Source organism: Triturus cristatus, chromosome 2_2 (genome assembly GCF_964204655.1).
Source record: "Triturus cristatus chromosome 2_2, aTriCri1.1, whole genome shotgun sequence".
NCBI classification, from domain to species: domain Eukaryota; kingdom Metazoa; phylum Chordata; class Amphibia; order Caudata; family Salamandridae; genus Triturus; species Triturus cristatus.
Window position 1 is genome coordinate 820283965 of NC_140582.1, and position 21321 is coordinate 820305285.

General features: G+C 43.3%; 2 protein-coding genes across 13 annotated transcripts in view; one reads left to right on the forward strand and one right to left on the reverse strand.

Moving 5' to 3' along the window:
* Positions 1-9744, reverse strand: part of LOC146862832 (uncharacterized) — a 154569-nt gene extending 144825 nt beyond the window's left edge. For 8 of the 11 annotated variants that reach the window (XR_014978188.1, XR_014978183.1, XR_014978184.1 and 5 more), the window contains exons 1-2: positions 9495-9744; positions 7702-7802 (exon numbers count right to left, since the gene is read on the reverse strand). Coding sequence is in view for 3 of the 11 variants with exons in the window: in XM_085642151.1 (XP_085498277.1) it covers positions 7702-7755 (54 nt within the window). In the remaining 8 variants the exon portion in view is untranslated. The remainder of the gene's footprint in view (positions 1-7701; positions 7803-9494) is intronic. The other 3 variants (XR_014978181.1, XM_085642150.1, XM_085642152.1) reach the window with 1 other exon arrangement.
* Positions 9745-11034: 1290 nt separating this feature from the next.
* The window catches only part of COMMD8 (COMM domain containing 8), a 116291-nt gene continuing 106004 nt past the window's right edge, over positions 11035-21321 (forward strand). Inside the window, exons 1-2 of one of the 2 annotated variants that reach the window (XM_085642156.1) lie at positions 11069-11192; positions 12576-12644. In XM_085642156.1, the coding sequence (XP_085498282.1) occupies positions 11148-11192; positions 12576-12644 (114 nt within the window). In that variant the 5' untranslated portion in view covers positions 11069-11147. Of the gene's footprint in view, positions 11193-12575; positions 12645-21321 lie in introns of both variants that reach the window. The other variant, XM_085642157.1, reaches the window with a different exon arrangement.

A 21321-nucleotide genomic window follows, 5' to 3' on the forward strand; every position in this document is an offset into this window, starting at 1 on the left:
GTCCACAGTCCCTGCCTTGCTACTGTGGGGTGGGGACTTTAACTGCACCCTGAGTGAGCGACTGAACAGATCTCATACTTCGATTAGCTACAGAGGGGTGTCTTCACGACACATGACACATCATTGGAGACCATGACTTAAATGACATCTGGAGAAAGTGCTGCCCCCCGACTAGGGAAGGAACCTTTCTATTCAGGGGTAGAGAGTGGGTGGTTGAGGCTGGACTTTTGGCTGCTGCATAGTGGGGGGGACTGGGTAAACTGGGTCACACATCTGGTGCGTACTTTTTCAAATCCTTCTCCAGTTCTGCTGGAGCTCAGCCCCACACCAAGACCCCCTTGGGATCTGCTGGCAGTTGTCCCCGGCCGCCTTACTGGACTGCCCCTTCGCAGATGAACTCAAACAAGAAATTCTGGACGTTTATACCAGTAGTAAAGACTCAGTAGACTCCACCGGTGTAGTTTGGGATGCATTTACAGTTACTGTTTGAGGGATTTGTATAGCCAAAAGCAGTGGAGTGCTGTGCTCCCTGTGTGACTGACTCCCCTGACTTGAAAGCAAATTGAAAATGCTGGAGGCACAAGTGTCGGGGTAGGTAATCGACCACTACTGTCCAGATCACAATCAAGCTGTCTGAATTTAATAATCCATCTGCAGTGGATGTCGGTTCCGTGGGAAAAATGCAGACGCCAGGGCCTACAGGGAGATGCAGAGACCAGGTAAAACCCTGGCAGCCATGTTAAGGTGCCCTTGGGACGCCAGCTAGATCCTCGGCATCCAAGACACGCAAGGTCACCTGTATACCAATACCATGCACATACTGCAGACAGTCACAGTATACCATAGCTCCCTTTATGCTTCTCAGCAAACGCTGCCAGGGGCAGTGAGCTCCTATCTAGGGGATGTCATCCTGGGATGTTTAAGTAACAGCCTTACTTGATCAGGACTTTACCACAGAAGAGATCATAGATGCCATCAATCAATTACCATCGGGAAAGTCCCCAGATCTGACGGATTCCTGGCGGAATTTTATAAACAGTATGCTGACACTCTGGCCACCAAATTGATTGCATTATTTAGCGAAGCGTGTCAGAGGGGGCAGCTATCCCTCCATCCATGCATGAAACATTGCTCATAATGCTTCGTAAGCTCGGGAATCCATCTGATCAGTGCAAATCATACAGGCCACTTTCCTTTCTTAATTGTGATACAAAAATACTGGCAAAGCTTCTAGCAAATCAATTGTCCATACTAATGCCGCACTTGGTACGACCAGACCAGTCCCAGCTTCATCCACAGGTGTTCAGCCTCACATAATTTCAGGACACTGCTTGCTGTACTACAGGAAATTGATCCTAATTTGAATGCTGTAGCTGTGTTTTTTAGACACAACCAAAGCGTTTGATTCTCTTGAATGGGACTACCTCAATAGCATTCTCCACAGAATTGGCTTTCCGATAAAGTTACTGGCCTGGTAAAAGTTGTTGTACACCCATCCTGTGGCTAGGCTACGCATTAATGGAACGGTTTTGCAGCCATTCAAGATTCACGCGGGACCAGCGTTTGTTTGCCATGGAGCCCCTGGTATCCAGGCTTTGACAGCACTACAGGCCCTCCGCCCTCTGGCATGCAAGTAGGCACTTGCTCATCTCACTTTATGCTGATGGCATCACTCTCTAGGAGATCTGAATCTTAGTCTGAATGAGATATTTAGGGAGTTCATCCACTTTGGAAGCCTCTCGGGAGCAACCATTAATTGAGGGAAGTCCCAGCTCTTTCCACTCATTTAAACACCCCCCACACCTCTGACTTTCCTCTACAATGGTGTACTGATGACCTCAAATACCTAGGCATCCCTATACATCATGATAGGTATTAGTTAATTTGTGCCAATTATGGTGCTACCCATACCAACCTTATGAACCAGGTCACACACTGGCACTCACTCCCTTTGTTATTGGCAGGACCTTTAGCCCTGATGAAAATGGTCTCCCACTTAAAAAGCGTTCTTTGCTGCATTACAATCACAATTGGTCAAACTAGCGTGGACGGGCAAACAACCTCCTATCAGATGGGACACTCTCACACTGCTGTTCGATTGGGGAGGGTTCGAGGTGGCGAATATGCAACTGTATTATCACTGCACCCAAGCACACTATGCAATATACTGGTCCCACCCAATCCCCTTCCTCCCGCACTTACCAATAGAAGAGAATTCCTATACTCCCCTCAGATCCCACTTGATTATCATTGCTTGTTACCGATCTGGCCCAAAGCTTTGGGGTTCTCAGCTTAAGGCAGAGGGACTATCACACTGGGGAGATCTTTACAGACAGCAGATTTCTCATGTTAACGGAATATATGCAGGGCCGGACTGGCCGAACTGGGCTTGGGGCGTTTCCCTGGGAGGGTGGATGGGTGGGGGGGCGCTTTTGTTACTGGGGGCCGGTGCTGTAGCAGTGCAGCAGTTTTAAACACACTGCAGAGTTCCTTGCATATCCAACAGTGTTCAGGCCAAGATAACTCTGGTGATTAATGTACCTGCTGGAGAGAGATCGGAGTTTTGTATAGTGGCAGACTCCTCTTAGTTAGCGCAGAGGATTAATATGCATGCTGGAAAGAGCGTGTACGTTGCAGATCACAGAACAGAATTTTATGTGCATAGCTCAGTGGGTTACTGCTTTTCTCACAGATAGCCTTTTGTTACTGGGCAGTTCATAGTTACAATTGCAATCTAGCTAATACAATTGAACATATAATGAAAAATTTGTTGTAGAATGCACCATTTTTGCAATTTTTTCTCAAATTGTCATGACGCCAGATGTATAGGTGACAATCAGTGGTGTCTGGCAGGCGGAAAAGTTGCCCTGGTTTATCCTTCTGTTATGGGAGCTACAAGTGGCAGAGACATTGCTGTTTCTATGAGACCAGGGCTGCCAGCTCCCCTACTATGAAAACCAGCCGATATAGCTTGGACATGTAGGAGGCATTAGTTGGTGGCTTACAGGGACGTTCAGAAGTAATAACATGTGGATGCCGAGCTGATACGTCCTCGTGAATGCTTTCACACTCAGTGGTTGTCCCATGTCATGTGCCATCGAACAATTCTCAGTTTTTTTTTTGTTTTGGAGTTTTACATAGCGCGAACTTGACCCGACAGTATAAGAGCGCTTTACTTGAGCACCAGTTGCGTTATAGGGGAAACATTCATTTTGTTTGGCACGGGGAGATTAAGTGATTTGCAAGATTCTCTTTCGAGTATCGAACCCGGTTCCCCAGATTCAAGGTCGACCCCTCGAGCTGTTAGGCCACATCCTCTTGTATGTACAACCAAACGTTCCATGTGTTCCTGTAAGACAATGGTAACGCTCTGCCACACGTGCATTTGTAATCACTTTGGGCCAGATGTATTAAGGTTTTTTGCAGGTACAAATGGGTTTTAGACCCTTTTACACCTGCAAAAAACCTGTGGCCCATGTACTAATCCTGTTTTGCGAGTCGCAAATCAATTTGCGACTCGCAAAATAGGATTAGCGGCTCCCTATTAGGAAGGGGCGTTCCAAGGATGTCACAGAAGGGTGGTAAACCACTCGCAAATGGGAAGGGGTCCCCAGGGGACCCCTTCCCCTTCGTGAGTGGCTCTCTAAATATTTTTAAGGGCGGGCAGTGGACCCAGGGACTACTGCCTGCCCTTAAAAAATGAAACAAAAATGTTTCATTTTTACTTTTTTAAATGCATCCCGTTTTCTTTTAAGGAAAACAAGCTGCATTTAAAAATAGAAGCCTGCTTTATTTAATCGCAGTCCCAGACATGGTGGTCTACTGACCCCAGCAGGGCACCATCCCTGGGAGTGCCAGCCATTCCCAATAGGGTCGCAAATTGCGCTTGCCCCAATGGGAATCGCAAATAGTGTCTCAGACACTGTTGTGCATCCCAATTTGCGAGTCGCAAATGCGACGCAATTTGCGACTCGCAAATTGGCAGGTCGTACATCTGGCCCTATATTCGTACTAACAAATTAATTGCATTAGTAGTTTAAACTTTTGCAATTACAAGGTGGATTTTTTTATCTAAAAATTGGAATTCGGACATTAGTGTCACTGTCTACTAACTTCGCAGGGTGAAAATGCATAGGACTAACACTTCACTTACAACTAAGAGTCGTGGAGGAGGGCGTCAGTATCACATCTGAATAGGGACGAAGGCGATATGTGCAAGAATAATAACCTGTAATATGGCAAAGAAATGATTGTCATATTTGCACAGCAGGCATCCACTATAAAACAAAATTCACATGTGGTAACACTTGAACCATAGCGAGATGTGGATATTAACCATGAATTCTTTAGTTTCCGTTCAGCAGCAATATTTACCATCTCAATGTGCAGTGTTAATGTGCTCTTAACTTAGATCCAGACTGTCTGTATGGGCAAAGCGAAAACCAGAGGGTTCCTGACAGGCCAACAAGGCTCAGGACTTACAAGCCTTCGCACTTTCTTGTGTACACAGTGCACTCAGGTCAACTTCAGCAGCTGTGAGAAAGGTACAGCGAAGCACGGGTGGCTGGCAAGGAAAGTTGGAGGCGAGGTGGAAACCACTGCACACAGCTCTTCTGATAGACACTGAGCTTCTGTTTTAGGGCTTCTGCTGAGACACACGGGCCAGTTAGTGAAAACAGCAGCAGAAAGCCACTGAGACACACTGTGCTGTCTTCAGCTCGGCTTCTGCTTAGGCGTACTCTTAGCTGGGTAGCTGCCCTGAGAAAACTTGAATTGGATGCCTTGGAGTCACTGCCCTGACAAGTACCACGCATCAGGTGTTAGTCTAACACATTTCAGTGTGGTGGTCTGCATCACATCACTGAAATGGAAAATCACACATTCTATTGCCTCCTCTGCCGTGTCTAGCAGAGTGCTGCTATAATGCACATGATCGACTGAACTGCGGCTGAGTGCAGTGCGCACTGCTACCAGCAGGCTTAGGGAGCTGGCTCAAGAACTGCTGAGTGCTGGTAGCTCAGCAAGTACTGCTACAATGTATCCAATTTAAACACCCCCGCCTGACACACCTGCATAACTTAAACTAACGGCAGGGGTGGTGGGGTGAGGTGGTTGGACGATATCTGGTACCCAATGCCGGCCATGGCTGGGCTGGCTCTCACCGTAGGTCATCGAGTGCTGGACTCTGGCAGCGCAGGGCAAACTTAGCCAGGCTGGGAGAGAGTTGCTCACACTGTTGTTGCGGTAAAGATGGAATCCAATCTGGTGATAATCCTGGATAGGATGGATCCCGCACACACAACTTAACCCAAGGGAGGCCCAGAGTGGCTGACTCAGAGTCACTCGAGCATGCAAGTCGCCGTGAGCAGAGTGGGTGCTGTTAAGCAATATAGCTAACTGCTCGCTACAGGTCGCATGATAGCACCGTAGAGGCGGTGACACGAGCGGGACTGAACCGAACCTAGCCCACCGGGGCACCGCGTAGAGGAGTCATGATTCATTCGGGAAGTGGCTGAGTTTAGTAGTGAGAGCTGGTTATTAAAAAGATGGTAGTAAACACTTCTGTGACTGCCATCTTTAAATTGTATGTGTTGTTAGACCAAGCCATGAGGGTGTGCAACTGACTCTCAAGTATAGCCATCGAAAGTATTGATTTTTATACTGCTCGATGTCATTTTGATTGAAATAATACAACCCTGTTCGCCAGCAGGGCTGTGACTTGTTTAGTGTCTTTTTGACTGAATACAGCCAGGCCCTGTGCTTTGACCTGCCCGGTCTGTGACTTCACTTATGCTATGTGTTGGCCTCTCAGTCAGCCTCTATGAGGCTTACCGCCCCAATCATGCTGTGACTAAATCTGCAGAGGCGAGTGCAGAGTGCACTAGGTTAGTGCTCTTCCATTTCTGGTGCTTTACACCAGTTTTAAGGTCTACTTAGAGTTTTTTTGTTGCTCAAATGGTTGTAATTTCTTATATTTATGTTTCCCTCGTCTTCATTGCTTGATTTTGTTACTCAAAGTTGTTGAAATGTCACTCATAATTACATTGAAATCATGAAAATATCACACATAGCAATCAGAAACATTGGCAGCTATGTTCAAACTATAAAAATGTGTTAGAGCTAGAAACTTCTCTCCTCTCCGAGAGAATATAAATCTCAGAGCACTGCACCAAAAGACAAGCCCTAGAAAATTATTGCACTGCCAAATCTTAAATTCTCAATACAGAGTGAGATGAGATATGTTGCAATTTTTGTATCTCGATTCCCAGATTTAGATTTCTAATGAAATTTTCGAAACAATAGTACAGAACAACAGCATCTAACATATATTTGGCTTATTTTCATTTTAGTGGAACTGGTGGAACTATGCCCTATGAATTAACAAATAATTGCACTACTCAAGTATTATAAAGAGTGACAAGCTATTGTAAGGGATAAAGTTCCTTTAACCATATAAAGGAATGAGGCAGAAGGCTGAGTTCCTTCATAACGTTATGGCACTCTGAGGTGACTTGCAGTATCCTTATCATGTATGCCAGGGGGTACTTTATCCCATATAATACATATTCACACCTTTACCTTTACCACAAACCACTTAAAACCTTGGTGCATATGTCTTTCATACAAAAGAGCAGGAGTGTTTGCAAACATGAAGAATAAACAGAAAATCTTTAGTGCAAGATTAAACATATTGAAACCTGTTTGATAGATGTGGCATATAGATATTAGGAACAGTTCAATAGAAGTCACTTTTTTTTAAAGAAACAAAAAGCAGCAGTAGCTCGAAATGTGCAGAACATGCAGAAAGATTCTGTTTTTTCTCTATCTAAAGAGTGCAAAAAATAAACATATTTTCTTTGCTTCTCACTGTAAGCTATTAAAATAGAGCTGAAGAAAGAAAAGGGATGTTCCGTTTTTTATTGCTTTAAAAAGCTGCTTCAATTATGCTCCATGACCTCAGCTGCTGCCTCTGGTAATGGGCATTGGTAATTTCAGAACTCGACTGTAATAACATCAGTTCTGACTTCTTTTCTTCGACTGTGTGCGTCACAAGTCAGAGATTATAAAGACATTAGAGACAGGCAAATATATAGGGATTACAGCCCATGTATTCTAGTTTTCATCTAAAGTAAAAATAGACATGATGTATAGTGGGCTTGAAACTGTAACTTAATCCTTTAGTCCAATGACTGGTCTACAAATCTCATATGTAAACACCAGACAGAATAAGTTTCCTGGAAACATGCTCATACCTATGGGCCGGGCAGGCAGGGCACGGCAGGGCTGTGACTGTGTCTGTACAAGTCCCCCGCTGTAGGTGTTCGTGAACCGAACAAGCATTTACAATGCAATAGGTCTCGCATTTGCGAGATTCTGAGCTACTGGCATTGTAAATGACAATGCCTTTTATTTATGTGATTAAAAAACTCGCAATAATAAAAGGCATTGTCATTTACAATACCAATGAGTCAAAGCTTTGAAAATGCGAGACCTATTGCATTGCAAATGCTTGTTTTCCCTGCCAGAAAGGGGCTCTGGCCTCCTTCCTCTGTCCCTGAGTTACAGAGGGGCTCTGGCCTCTCCTCCCGCTGCCTGGGGGTCTTCTTTCTGAGTCGAGCTGGAGAGGCAGTTAGCTCGAGCCAGGCTCGAGTCTGAACCCTGGCTGTGATTCAGCTCGAGCGTATAACCAGCTGAGCTTACCTGTGACTTCTGTCTGCATCCCTCCGTCCACCCAGGATGTTGTGTTAGGGACATCGCTGCCGACCAGGTGGTGTTGATGGGCAAATCACCTAACCCCCTACCTATAGAAAATGAACGTGAAAGTGTAATGTAACTAAAGCTCATGTAAAGCTAGAGTTCCTGCCATATAAAAATGTATAACCATGCACAAGAAAGTAAAAATAAAGTAAAGCCTTAACCCACGGAAAGACAATAAGTTGATTTGTACAAAGTAAAACCAGAAACGTGGATGAATCGCGACTTCCCTGACTAAATTATATGATCTGAGGCAAATAATTAATTTCACCAAAACATTTGTTTCTTCGTTATTAAGTATGAACGCCATTTCAACTATGTGAGCTCAGAATACCAGTTGTACAAAAACCTAATGTGCTTTATTTAACAGACTGTAATGTCACAAATGAATGTGCCCGTTGCCTGCATATATTTCTATACATATATTATAATGATTGCAGCTACTATATGTAGTTTTTGGAGAAGCTATCTGGAACTGAACCAGATCACATTAACTTTGCCCCAGGACAGTGCACTTTCGTACCAATTGCAGTACGCGACTTGTGCAATACAACATTTCCAATGATTTGCTGGTGTGGAAATTAGTTTTTTGCACCAGTTGTGATATTGAATATTTGTTTATTAGTAATTGGTCAGGGAAAATATTTTTCCAGCGGTCAGTGGGCAGGTGCAAATATTTTTACACTGGCCTTTTGATGTGGCGTGTGTTGGAGCAAAACTTCACTGTGCTTGTGCAATGTAAAGGCATTTGGCGTCAGGTGCCCAGTAAAACTTTTGATTATGTCAACTTGCTGATCAAATAATGCTGTGTGCACACATAAAGAAAATCAAGCAAGAGAAGACGAGATGGATAGCACCACAAACACAAAACAAGAAAATCTGCTGTAGTGAGTGAGCATCTAGGGGCCCACTGTAACAGTGGGACACTTACTCTCGGAATCGAGATAAAAACAGCGTTCTCACACCCGTGCCCAAAGAAGAAATATTAAAAATAAATTGTGGAGAAAATTTTTTATTTTCACTTTCGAGGTTGATATGTTCATGCAGAACTGTATTAAACCTAAATCAGCAATCTGCAGAGGCACTGGTTACGCGTTATCGATCTCCTAAGGATAAAAGGCTGAGTTGGCTTAGTGGGATTGCACACAAGTGTCTGCAACAGGAGCATCAGTTTTTTCTAAATGTATTTATTGTTTATTTTCACTTTATAAAACCCTTGTAAGTGAGCCACATAATTTACCAAATTCACCATATACTATTAAAACAAAATAAAAAAGGAGGAAAGACGTCAAAACTGTTAGTCCAATACAATAATGTTAAAAGCGAAATGTAGCAGCACAAGCCATGAAAAAGTACATTCAGTGACCGATTAGTTAATCTCACTTCTGTAACGCCCACTGCTTCTCTATTCACAGAATAAGCCCATTTCTGGTACTGTGTTGAAAAACAACGCATAATAACAGCAGTTCGGCTAGCCATCATGTTAAAAGGGCATCGGGCGATTTGTTGATAAATAATACACAAGGGTCAGTACGGCCGCCTTGTTAAAACATGAAGCGTGTCCAGGGCCTGTTTATGTTAAACGTGGAGAGAATGGCAGGTTAGCCTCCCCGCGAGGTAGGGCGTTTCATATGTATTCATTAAGCTTCTTTCCGGGAAAGGACTCGGAAATCAACTAATGGATTAAACCGATCTGCAAGATTCCAACCCAAGGCCACAAATGAAACTCTCTTACTCACTTGATCTTTAATAATAAAAAAAAACAGCAAAGGCGAGGTCAGAAAGGAAACGGCCGCCATTGTCCTGTTGCCTTGAAAGTGAAAGTGGGCGTGGGCGCTGAATGAAGCACGTCATCGTGATTGAGTTAGAAGAAACTCAATAAAGAAAATAGAACAGGTCCAGTGCAACAACCAAGTAAAGGGGCCAGTAACCATGGGAGGAATCAAATGACGACATGGACGTACTAAGGAGTGACTAACAAGCCTCATAATCAATCAGAAGACAGCATTTAAAAGGACAAACACACAAGCCAGTGAAAATTTTGGGTGGGGTAGTAGGAGGGGCTTCTCTCCCGTACTGAACTACCCCAGATCAACCCCAGAGCAGCCTGGATCAACTCCAGGAGCCAGAAGCGAAGGACAGCCATAGTGCTCTTGAAGGAGCCAAGGAAACAAGCATTGGCATAGCCAATAGGTCTCGCTTTTGGGACCTTATAAGTATTTAGTTATGCAGCACAATATCCTTGGTGCAACAACATCAACAGTTGCATGGCTTAACACTTATAAGGTCCCAAAGGCGCGACCTATTGGCTGAGTCAATGCTTGTTTATTTACTCTAGCCGCCACAGAGTATGCCCATTTGGACAGTTGAAGTGTCCCTAGTACGCAGCAAAGAGGTCTCTGGGAACAGTTTTCAGTTTATTAGTGTGTCTTACAATTCTTTATTTGGAATGAAAGAAAACAATAACGCATGATCTTAGTGACATCGGTACAAAGTGGGAGGATACTGTAATCACAACTCGAGTTAGCATAACCCCCAAAGTGCGATGAATTTATGGTGAAAGCTCCCACAGTCGAACAGATCTTTTTAGTAGCCACGTGCCTTGTGAGCCACCTATTATAGCTAAAACTACACTGCAATTGGCATTATTGAGCACTTTCATATTATGTTTAAACTGGAAACGACAGGTCTCACAATACCACCTCTTGGCGAAAAAAAGGCAGCGCTGCCGACTTTGGTGCTGGAAACCAGAGTTCGAACCTCGAGGTCGCGTCCACATCCTGTGATTCTGGGCAAATCACTTAATCTCCCGTGCCTGAATGTGTAATGTAAATACGGTGCTATGTAAAGCGCTCCAATACCTTCGGGTCATGATCGCGCTATAAAAATATGCAACAAAAAAAAAGCCTTAATATGTGATGCAGGAAAGTGGAGGCCAGCGGGTGAGTTTAGGATTCGTCCAAACAACATTTCTCATAATGTAACTACTTCTAATATTTTTGCTTTGTGTACTGAAAGCTTGTTCCTGCTGTATCACTGTTACTTTGATACATCTACTTGAGACATTATAAGGAAGTATAAATTAGTAACCGGAGATCTAGGTCTTCACTGATTTTCTTGCAATCAGTTAATAACATAGATGTTTATGGGTCGGTAGGTGTCTGAATTTCCCTGTAGGTGGTGCAAACGTTTGACAACGGTTTCTGCGCCGTTTCAACATGGCCGCCTCTTTAACGTTGCCTCTAAGCTTCTATGCTTGCCGGAGAGTGACGCAGCGTGGAACCGCGACAGCTGTCCGGGTTGCACGCTCAGAGTTTGTCACGTGACGTGAGTGGAATGAAGCAGGAAACGGGGCAGGGAAATTAGGCAGCTGTTACTCGGGTATCGCAGGGATGCTGCAGCTGTTGGAAAAGCTTCCGGTCAGCCAAAGCCCACAGGTAAGATTGCCTTGGGAGGGACGAAGGACAACTGACACTTATATGGGGTGTTCTGTTTGCGACTCGGGACAACAGTGTTCTATAAAATTATATAAAAGTGGAGGCAATTTCTGCTTGAAAAAGATAACTTAATGCCATTTTTTTTGTGTTAAAGAATAATCACCATCCCGCTTAAATCGTGAGAATCTCATGGCAGTTGTTGGTGTTTGATACATGTGCCATCGGTTTGATAGACTAGAGCGCTAGCAATTTCAATTAGTAATACCTTGATCCCAGAGAATACGCTGCCACTCTTCATTAGGTTACATTGTTTAAATTGCATTTATATGGCGCTTACTACCCCCTAGGTTAGTGGTGAAAATACATCCTCTCAATTTTTAAAAAAATATTCCACTTTTCTAAAATGCTGGCATGTATGCTCTAGTTTCTTTGTGGTACATTATTGACATAGATGTGATCAGTGGAGGGGGCTATGTTAGAAGTAATTGCTTGCTTGAATTGATAGATATTGTTTTGGTTCCCAAAAATGTTATGTAATGTAGGCAGATTTATAGAGCGCAAGCTTATCACCTGTGAGGGTATCTAGGCACTGGGTAGGTGTGGGGATCCTGGGGATCACTCTAAATAGCCAAGAGGTTAAGACGGATACGTGTGAGATATAAGAGTAGTTTATGTACAGTAGGACCATGTAGAAGGGAATCAGAGGTGCATTTAAAAAAACGTAAGGATTAAAAGTAAGTAAAAGTTTCATTGAAGGTCGATTTTTATGCACGGTTTTAAGGAATATATCTAGGTTAAGATTTTTGGCATTGAATTTGTGGCTGTAAACCTGTTGAAACAACAGTTTAAATTCTGCTCCTAAGGAATGTAGCGTACATTATACTTCTAGTGGCTCTTAAGCGGTGACAGATAGTTCCCATCGAAAAAGCAATCCCAGCGTTTGTTGAGACCCCTTTATTTCAAGCAATGCGACAAATAAGCACATATTGTTACCCACAATCAAGTTTTGAGAACACCCCCGAGAGACCCCTTTTATATACCTACTACAGCAGTATGTTCAATTCTACAGAGTATCGTTACATTTTATGAAAATCATATGCACCGTACATTAACTGCACATATAATAGAAAACATGTAAACTGCCCACCGAGTTGAAAATATAGCAAGCCAATTGATAAAAGCATTGCAGCAATCCGTATATTCAGTGTTTTATGTGACCCATTCAATACCAGGTTCGGAAGGTGCTGTTCCCTGCATCCATTTAAAGAGCACCCCCACGGAACAGACACTGAGTCGAGTAGAATAGATGTGTTTATGGTCACCTTCACCTTCGCTCATCCACTTTGACTCGCTATGTGTAACCTCCTTCCTTTACATTTACAGGACACCATTACAGCTCTCAAATTTCTAAGCTGCATGTGTGAGTTGCTCATCCAGAGGTATCCCGTGCAGGTAGGAGCGGCGGGATGGTAGGGGTGCTCGACAAATATTTATTTAATTTACCTTGTCGTCATCTGCCGATTGTCCCCACCCCCACTCCTCTTACCTGCTCTGGCCACTCCCGTGCTCATCCAGTCCTGATTTATTTCCTTGCATTCTAGTGCTTGAAATTCTGACTTAAAGACAAATGGAGCTACAAATCACTGAATGTCATGCAAAAACATGGACTGGTTATGAACTCCCACATCAACCGGGGAAAACTGAGATCCCTACAACCTCTTTCTAGTCTCAACATAGGGTTTGACTATCTAATGCGTTCTGAGAATTGTATTATTGCTTTGCTTTTATTTAGCTTAATGAACAGTGAACCTAATGATATTGAATTGTAGCAGAAACTCTCAGGGCAGGGAACATAGATGTATAGGGATTAACTGCATGCCTCCGAGACTAGTGTAGGCTTATATGTATGTATGTATGTATGTATAGCTTGGTTACTTACCTGTAATCTTCATTACTCAGAGTCCAAATCTTCCTCATCACAGAACCTTTAAAGCGGAAATAAACACTCTAGTTGTGTCCATTCCTCCCTAAGATGACTCATTTTCTCCTTTCCTCTATACTAATACTAAAAGGAGTCCCTCTCTTTCATTCTCGTGTTCCTTAACATGCCTCAAAACAAACAAAACTGAAATAGAATGGGAAGTGAGGTATGGGAAAGCTTGACTGTGGCGAGGAATACTTGGGTCTGAAGTAATGAAGAATACTGGTAAGTAACCGGGGCATTACCTTCTCGTCTGTCTTCCTGGCCACAGGCGTAACTAATTAAGCTGATACCATACGTTCATATACGTATTTTACACAAGCTTGTGAGTTGTAAATGCCAAGCAACTAAAGCCTTTAATCATTAACAGGCTGTGTTATCTAAGCAGTTTATTTGTTAAATTCACATATTACTGGTTAATGCTTGCATTCAACACAGTGAAAGCAAATTCAGTATATGTATTGCCCCCAACACCAGTCTGTTGTGGTCCATAAATGTGTGAGGCGATGGCCATGAAGCTGTATTACAGATTCCTCTATTGAAACCCCTTTAAAAGCTGTCCACAAGGTAGTAACACTTCTTGAACATGGCCACCCAACTCTGCCCCTAGAGCTTTATCAGCTTCAAGAATAGTTTCCTGATCCATCTACTCAAAGTAGAATTGAATGGTTGCAGACCATTACCTATGGGACTGTATGTGACAAATATGCTTTTAACCTTCCTGAAATCCACAGTCCTTTCTAGATAGGTCAAAATAGCCCATTTTACACCTAACAAGTGTAAAGACGATTCGTCCTCAAACTGGGGATTAGGAAAAAAACTGGAAGAATTGTGTCCTTCGATCTATATGAAGCCCAAGGGATCTTCGGTAAGAACCTCGGGTTTAGTTTCATCACAGTTTTGTCCTGAAAGACATTTAGAAAAGGTTCTGACCTAAAAAATGCCCCAAATTTCTCTATTGTTTTAGCTGAGGAAGTGGCCACCAGTGACCCAACCTTGAGTGTCAAAAACATGAAAGCCACCTTCTCCAAAGGCTCAAAAGGTGGGAGCTTAAGAGCACTCAATACTAAAAGTAGACCCCAAGATGGAGAAGGATATAACCGCCTCGGTCTGTTAAGAAACAATTCTTTCAAAATTCTGGACACCAGTGGATCTCAAATGATGCAACTGAGGATTTATGAAAGCTCTTGTTGCTGCCCACTGGGCACAAAGAATTAATAGTGGCAAGGCCCAATGGGAAACCGTCTGACTAAAATTCTAAAATCTTTACAAGCTTTACAGATAGTCACCCATAACCTCTATCCTTGCTCCATTTCACAAAGGAGTTCCATTGCCTGGAATATGCCTTAAATGTAGATAGGCATCTGGAGTTCTGGATTCATTCTACCACCTTGGAAGAACATCCCATACCCGATAGATTTATCATCTCAAGAGCCAAGTCTGGAGTTGTAACTTTTGTAACGTCAAGAGAGGGAGGGGAGTACCCACTAGAGGGTATTGTGGTAAATATTCTTTTACCTAGACTGAATTTCATACGGAATCTAAAATAAAGTAAAATAGCTCAGAATAATAAGAGGCAGAATCCGTGGTATAAGAGGTTTTCTGAATGGGCTTTATTCCAAAATGGCCGACTCGAGTGGCGGCCTTCAGGTTCCGTCACCACGAGGGTTCAGGAAGTGAAGTACAATACTTTATTGACAAGAAGTAACTTTTATAGGTCATACATTACAATGAAACAAATGTAGAAGGCGTAACAATTGATAAGAGAAATGACATAGTAAATACGTAATCGAAACTAGGCGTAATAATGAGCAAAAAGAAACATGATTGGCTCTGATTATCATACATAGGTGGATCTATAAGATAATACTTAACATAGATGCGCGCGCAGCAGCATGACGTGTAATTGACGTGCAACTAGGGGGTGAAGGGGACTTGACATTTAGCTCTACATGTGGAGACGAAAAGTCTGGGGGGTCAAGTCAACCTAATCCCAAATCATATCTAACATCCTATGTTTAGAGAACTATGTTATCCACAAGGAAGGACTCTCGGACAGAATCTATTCTATACTGACTGTGCGTGTGTGTACAAGCGTCTAAGTGTCTACACTGAATGCGAGAGGATGGGAATATTCCATGGTGACAGGGCTATGAATTACTTGCATGAGGACGGAAAGGCCGAGTCCTTTGCTTGGGAGCTAAAGGAAATGTTTACCTAAATCACTAGACAGGAATGCATCGGCTGAAAAGCAAAGTAGATAATTCGAAGGTGAAATACAGCTTCTTGGCAGGCAGGCGAAACTGGCCGAGGCAGGCACCGTTAGCTGCACAGGGAGTAGGACAAAGTTCATGGATACAGATGCGAGCTCAAGCTGAAGCTGTCAGAGACCGAGAGCAGGGAAAGGCTTTGAGGACAGAATCGGGCCTATTCTGCCTGAACTGTAAAAATAGAGTAACTTAGCCATATAAAGTCGGTGGCCTTTCATACTTAGGAATCGAATATCCAGCCCATTGATGGCGGATCTGACAGAGAACATGTTGATGGTGGACGCACATATGTTTGCGTCTTGGAAACTGGAACTGGAGGGAACATACATGTACTTGTAACATGCATATAGAACCGTTGGGGTCCAAGATAGGGGACATAACTGATCAGGAAAATCCACATTTCCACATTCCCTCCTTGTCCCCTACTTGCCCTTCAAGAGATATCAATCTTCATTATTCCATCGATTTGCTCATGGAGCATCATTTCTTCTTCCTTCTTCTTCCGGCATTTTGAACGAGAACCTTGATATGGAATGCACGATGTGGCACACAGACCACAAATCGCTGGTCCACATTGCAGGCATAAACAGCAACTGAAGAGCATAAGAAGGCCAATACCTAGGAAGGATAAAACTCTCCATCCCCAGGCTGATATCACACTCCAAAACCACCCGGACCACGTCCAAGTGCCTGGATTCTCGTGTATCTGGCTCACAATCTTATGAAGGCGTGTTATAGCTTTATATACAGATGGCGAATTTTCTGGTATGAATATGCAGCAGCTGGATCCGATGACCCTGCAAGCTCCGCCCCTATCGGCCAGGATGACGTCAAGGACAAGACGATTCTGAAGAACAACAATTCTCATCACTGATTGTTCCTCTGTCAGATTGCCTAGGGCGGCTATAGTCTCGTTTACTACAGCTTCAAGAGTCTTCGTTAGTCTACGTATCAGCTTACTATTTGATATTGTACCTATATAGGGAAAGATACCTTTATTGAAATCTACATACTTGTCCCATGCCGTCTCAGTATAATCGACAACTGGGAGATCTCTTCGCTCTCTATTGTGTACTAAATGAACATTTCGATAATAATCAGGAGGAGCTAGGAAAACAGGTGGCAAAAGGAATGCTATGTAACAGGTACCATCCCAATCTAGAGGCAGACGCATATATGCCGTCTGACCACATATAAAGTAAGAATGGCGAGAAGCTCTAAATGAAGATTTACCTCGATCACTATATTCTACTGTAGTAACGCATTGGCTATGGCCCATATGTATGGAACCAACTTTTCTTACACATAATTCACCCTTAACTGGAAATACTGACATAGTGGGCAGAATTAGTTCAACTTCGGATTTGACATTCAGAATCATAAGATTAGGTGTAAAATTACCTAATTTATACACTTCATTTTCTAGATCAGTTCCTGTTCTACTGGGGTGACCCTCCTTATTAGGGTGACAGACGTTGAATAAAACTAGATTCAGATTTCCCCATATCCAATGTTGTTGATAAACTGCTGTGTCTGGGTCTATGGAATTTAGTAAGCTAAACCATGCTCCACAGGAGCCATTATGTGTGAACGGATGTGGAAAGAAAGGCAGAACTCCTTTGTTATTCTGATAGGGAGGGAGTCGGCCACACATCCAACAATTGGTGGCATTACTAGTCTGATGGGAATGATGTAACATACTAATGAAAGTGTTATTGCGCAGCGCAAGTCTATAAGATAATTCATGTGGCGGTAGGTCACTAAAAGAATGTTCAGCAGCAACATTATAAACATGTCTAGAAATAGGATGATATATGTGCAAAATCACACTCGTAATAATTATTAAAAGACTCAATAAAAACAGAATTAATAATGTCCTCATACAGTAGCTACGCAGTGATTTACAATACGCCTGTCGTTTCAACATTTCTCGGGTATTTTCTCTACTCAGGTCCAAGGGATACATGTCAGAGACAATTCAACCGCTTCACCTTGGAGAGGACTTAAACAATCAAATTGCTCGACTGTTTGGGCCTAAGCTTTAATTTATAGTTCTGAGAGTCATTCTGTTCAACAAAGGGAAGTTTTGAATCAGTCTGTGAGGGAGTGCAGGGCACAGTGTCTATATCCGAGGATAGTCCATGAAATTTCTTGATGTGGCTGGAATGTATCCAGCCCTTGCGGCCCTCAACTTTCACGGCTGTTCTTGTGGTCAACAGGACTAGCTTGGGTGCTTTCCACCTGGGCTCCAACTGGGTCTTGCGGTCGAAATTCCTCACAAACACCAGATCACCCGGAACAACGTCATGGGGTTTCACCTCAGTGTTGTCAGGAAAGGCTGCAGCCACCTGTGAACGACAAGATTGTAGTGCAGACATCAAGGAAGCCAAGTAATCTGTTAGCATATCACAATTAACATCAGTTATTTTACGTGGTATAGGCGTCCCCCACATATTTGGTGGTCTTCCGAAGATCACCTCATACGGGGATAGCCCTGTTCGAGAGTGTGCTACCATTCTTATGTAAAATAGTGCAACTGGTAAGGCTACTATCCAGTCAACACCTTTCTCCTTACATATTTTAGACAATCTGATTTTCAAAATTTGATTATGTCGTTCCACGAGACCTGCTGCCTCGGGGTGTCGGACACAGTGGAATTTCCACTGATATCCCAACAAAAGTGAGACATGTTTCATTAATTCGGATGAGAAAGGCTGGCCGTTATCTGAATATATAACACGTGGTAAACCGTACCGTGGGAAGAATTCTCGAACTAACTGTTTGGCAGTAGTCGGGGCCGTGTAATCTGATACTGGGTACGCCTCAGTCCATCGGGAGAGAGCGCAGACAACTACAAGAACATATTTGAATCCTCGACATCGTTCCATCTGGATATAATCCATTTGGAGCACTTCAAAAGGATGATCAGGAGTCTGAAATCCACCCTGTTCTACGGGAACACTTTTTCCTGGGTTGAACTGACAACATATCATACAGGTACGGACTTTTTGTTTAGCTGCTGCTCGTAAATGTTTATTGAACCAAATGTGTTGAATGCTATCTAGCATAGCTTTCTCCCCTAAATGCGCCGGACTGTGAATTGTAGCTATAATGGCTTGGACCATAGAGTCAGGAAGAAACCATACAGATTTCTCCTTCGTCATCCATCCCTGATCTGTCTGGATCCCTCCTAGTTCAGTCCATTTCTTTAATTCTTCTGCAGTAGCATGTGTCTGTATGTCAATTACGTCAAGTGCGGGATCCTTAATTGTCATACACTGTGTTGGTGTCTGAACTATTGGCTTTGTCATGTCGAATGTGCGAGTCTGAGCAGTCTGTTTAGCTGTTCTGTCAGCTAAATCATTGCCTTGAGAAATGATATCAGTAACCTTCGTGTGTGCTTTACATTTCATAATCGATATAGCAGTGGGTAGATGTATTGCGTCTAACAAGGCATGAATGAGGGGTCCGTGCTGAATGTGGGCAGCATGGGAAGTTAAATAACCTCTCTCTCGCCACAGCACGCCGAAGTCGTGTACAACTCCGAATGCATAACGTGAGTCAGTGTATACATTAACTTTCTTATTTGTGGCTTGAATACAGGCTTGTGTTAGAGCAATAAGTTCTGCTGCTTGGGCTGACAAAGTATCTATACAGTTTGTCTCAATAACTTCAGTGTCTGTTGTGACTGCATACGCGGCCACTAAATCTCCTGTACTTGTTCTCATGCACGATCCGTCTACATACAACGTCAGGTCTGGATCTAACAATGGAACGTCTGTCAAGTCTTGTCTAGGTTTCGTCTTTATTTCAATAATCTCAACACAATCATGAGCTAGTGGGTCTGTTCCAATTACAGGTAACAGTGTAGCAGGATTCAATGTATTACAACGTCGGATCTCTATGTGTGGCTGAAACAATGTCAGTTCATAACCGGTAAGTCTTGCTATGGTCAAGTGTTGTGTTTGCGTTCGGTTCACAAGAACCTCTACTGCATGTGGTACTTGTACTGTCAATGGATGTCCTAACACTATGGCATCGCTTTGTCTGATTGCTCAAGCTGTTGCTGCCACTGATTTCAGGCACGCAGGCAAAGCCTGAGCTACGGGATCTAATGTACTGGAAAAATAAGCGCATGGCTTGCGTGATCCTGCTTGTTCCTGACAAGGCAGTACCTTCGCGTTCTGTAACAAAGAGTGTAAAATGTTTGCTATAACATGGTGTTGCTAAAACAGGTGCTTGACATAAAGCTTTCTTTAAGCTTTCAAAAGCTTGTGTATGTTCCTGAGTCCAAGGGAGAACAGTCGATGTGGCTGCCTCCGGTGTGGTTAACTGAATGAGTGGTTTTGCTAGGAATGCATATTGAGGGATCCACTGCCTACAATATGAAGTGAGGCCTATGAAAGCCCGCACCTCCTTTTGTGTCTGGGGTATTGACATGTTAGCAATTAACTGGATGCGATCTGGTGTAAGCTGCCTTCCCTCCTTGGACAGCGAGTGACCAAGATAAATAACTCGCTGGACACAGAATTGCAGCTTAGAAGGAGACACCTTGTGCCCCTTGTCGGCTAGAAAATGTAAAACTGTCAGAGAAGCCTTTTCACATTCGGGTTCGCTTCTCGCGGTGATCAGTAGATCATCGACATATTGAAGTAGTGCAGTATTGACTGGCATGTGGATACTGTCAAGTTCTCGTTTCAGTGCTTGGCTGTAGATGCTGGGGCTTTCTGTGAATCCTTGGGGAGCGCGTGAGAATTTAAAACTGCGCCCATTTAAACTGAATCCGAACAAATATTGGCTTTCCGGATCTATGGGGACGCTGAAAAAGGCATTCTTGAGATCAATTACAGTAAAGAATGTTGCTTCGGAATCAATTGCTGTCAATAATGATGATATATCGGGGACCACAGGAAATTGTGGCACAATGCACTTGTTTAGTTCACGCAAATCAATAACCAATCGGTATACTGGCGGAGCAGTAGGATCAGTTTGTTTAAGAATCGGAATTATCGGTGAATTACATACATTGGAGTCTGTTTCTACAACTACTCCTTGGGCAATTAGCTCATCAATGATTTTCAGCAAAGCCACTACAGCATCTTGCGGTAACTTGTATTGTCGCATTCGTGGTAGTACCACTCCTGCCTTGAGTGTGACTCGATATGGTGTAATATTCATGCAACCAACATCAGTAGGGCCTTGTGCCCATAGATGTGTGGGTAAAGTCTGTAGTCGGGGATCCATGTCTCTAGACACATAGTGACCTTTAAAATCACGTAAAAACAACCTTACTCCTTCCGGAGAACAACATATTATGGCTCCTAGCGCTTTCAGAGTTTTAATTCCTAACAGATTTTCTGGGCATGATTTAGTAAGCAATAAATCTGTAGTTCGTGTCAAAGGTCCTATCGTAAGTGGAAGAGGCTGTGATACTTCATTAACAATGGGTTTTCCTGAAAAACCAAGGGAGATATTCTGAGAGCCTGAGAGGGGTGCCCCTGGAACTTCACTACGTTTTATAGTTGTTCGACTTGCCCCTGTATCGAGTAAGAATTTTCTATCTTGACCTAATAATTCACTATGTACATAAGGTCCTTCTTGATCTACAGGAATCTCGATAAGGGGTAAGTCAACTTCCCTCTCTAGGCTAGTTCATGCGTAACGCTGATACTCAGGGTATTCATACTGTGCGGTCTGATACATTTGTCGTGTTGTGGTTTGTGTGGCAGTAGCAGGCAACGGTGGTGCAGCTGGCACAAACTGTATTGGCTGTTGTGCGGCTGGCATGGCCTGGGCATGCTGCATAGCTCCTTGTTCATTCTGATCCTGTCTGAGTGGCCGTTGTCTTTCTTGTGTTTTACCTATGGCGATATTATGT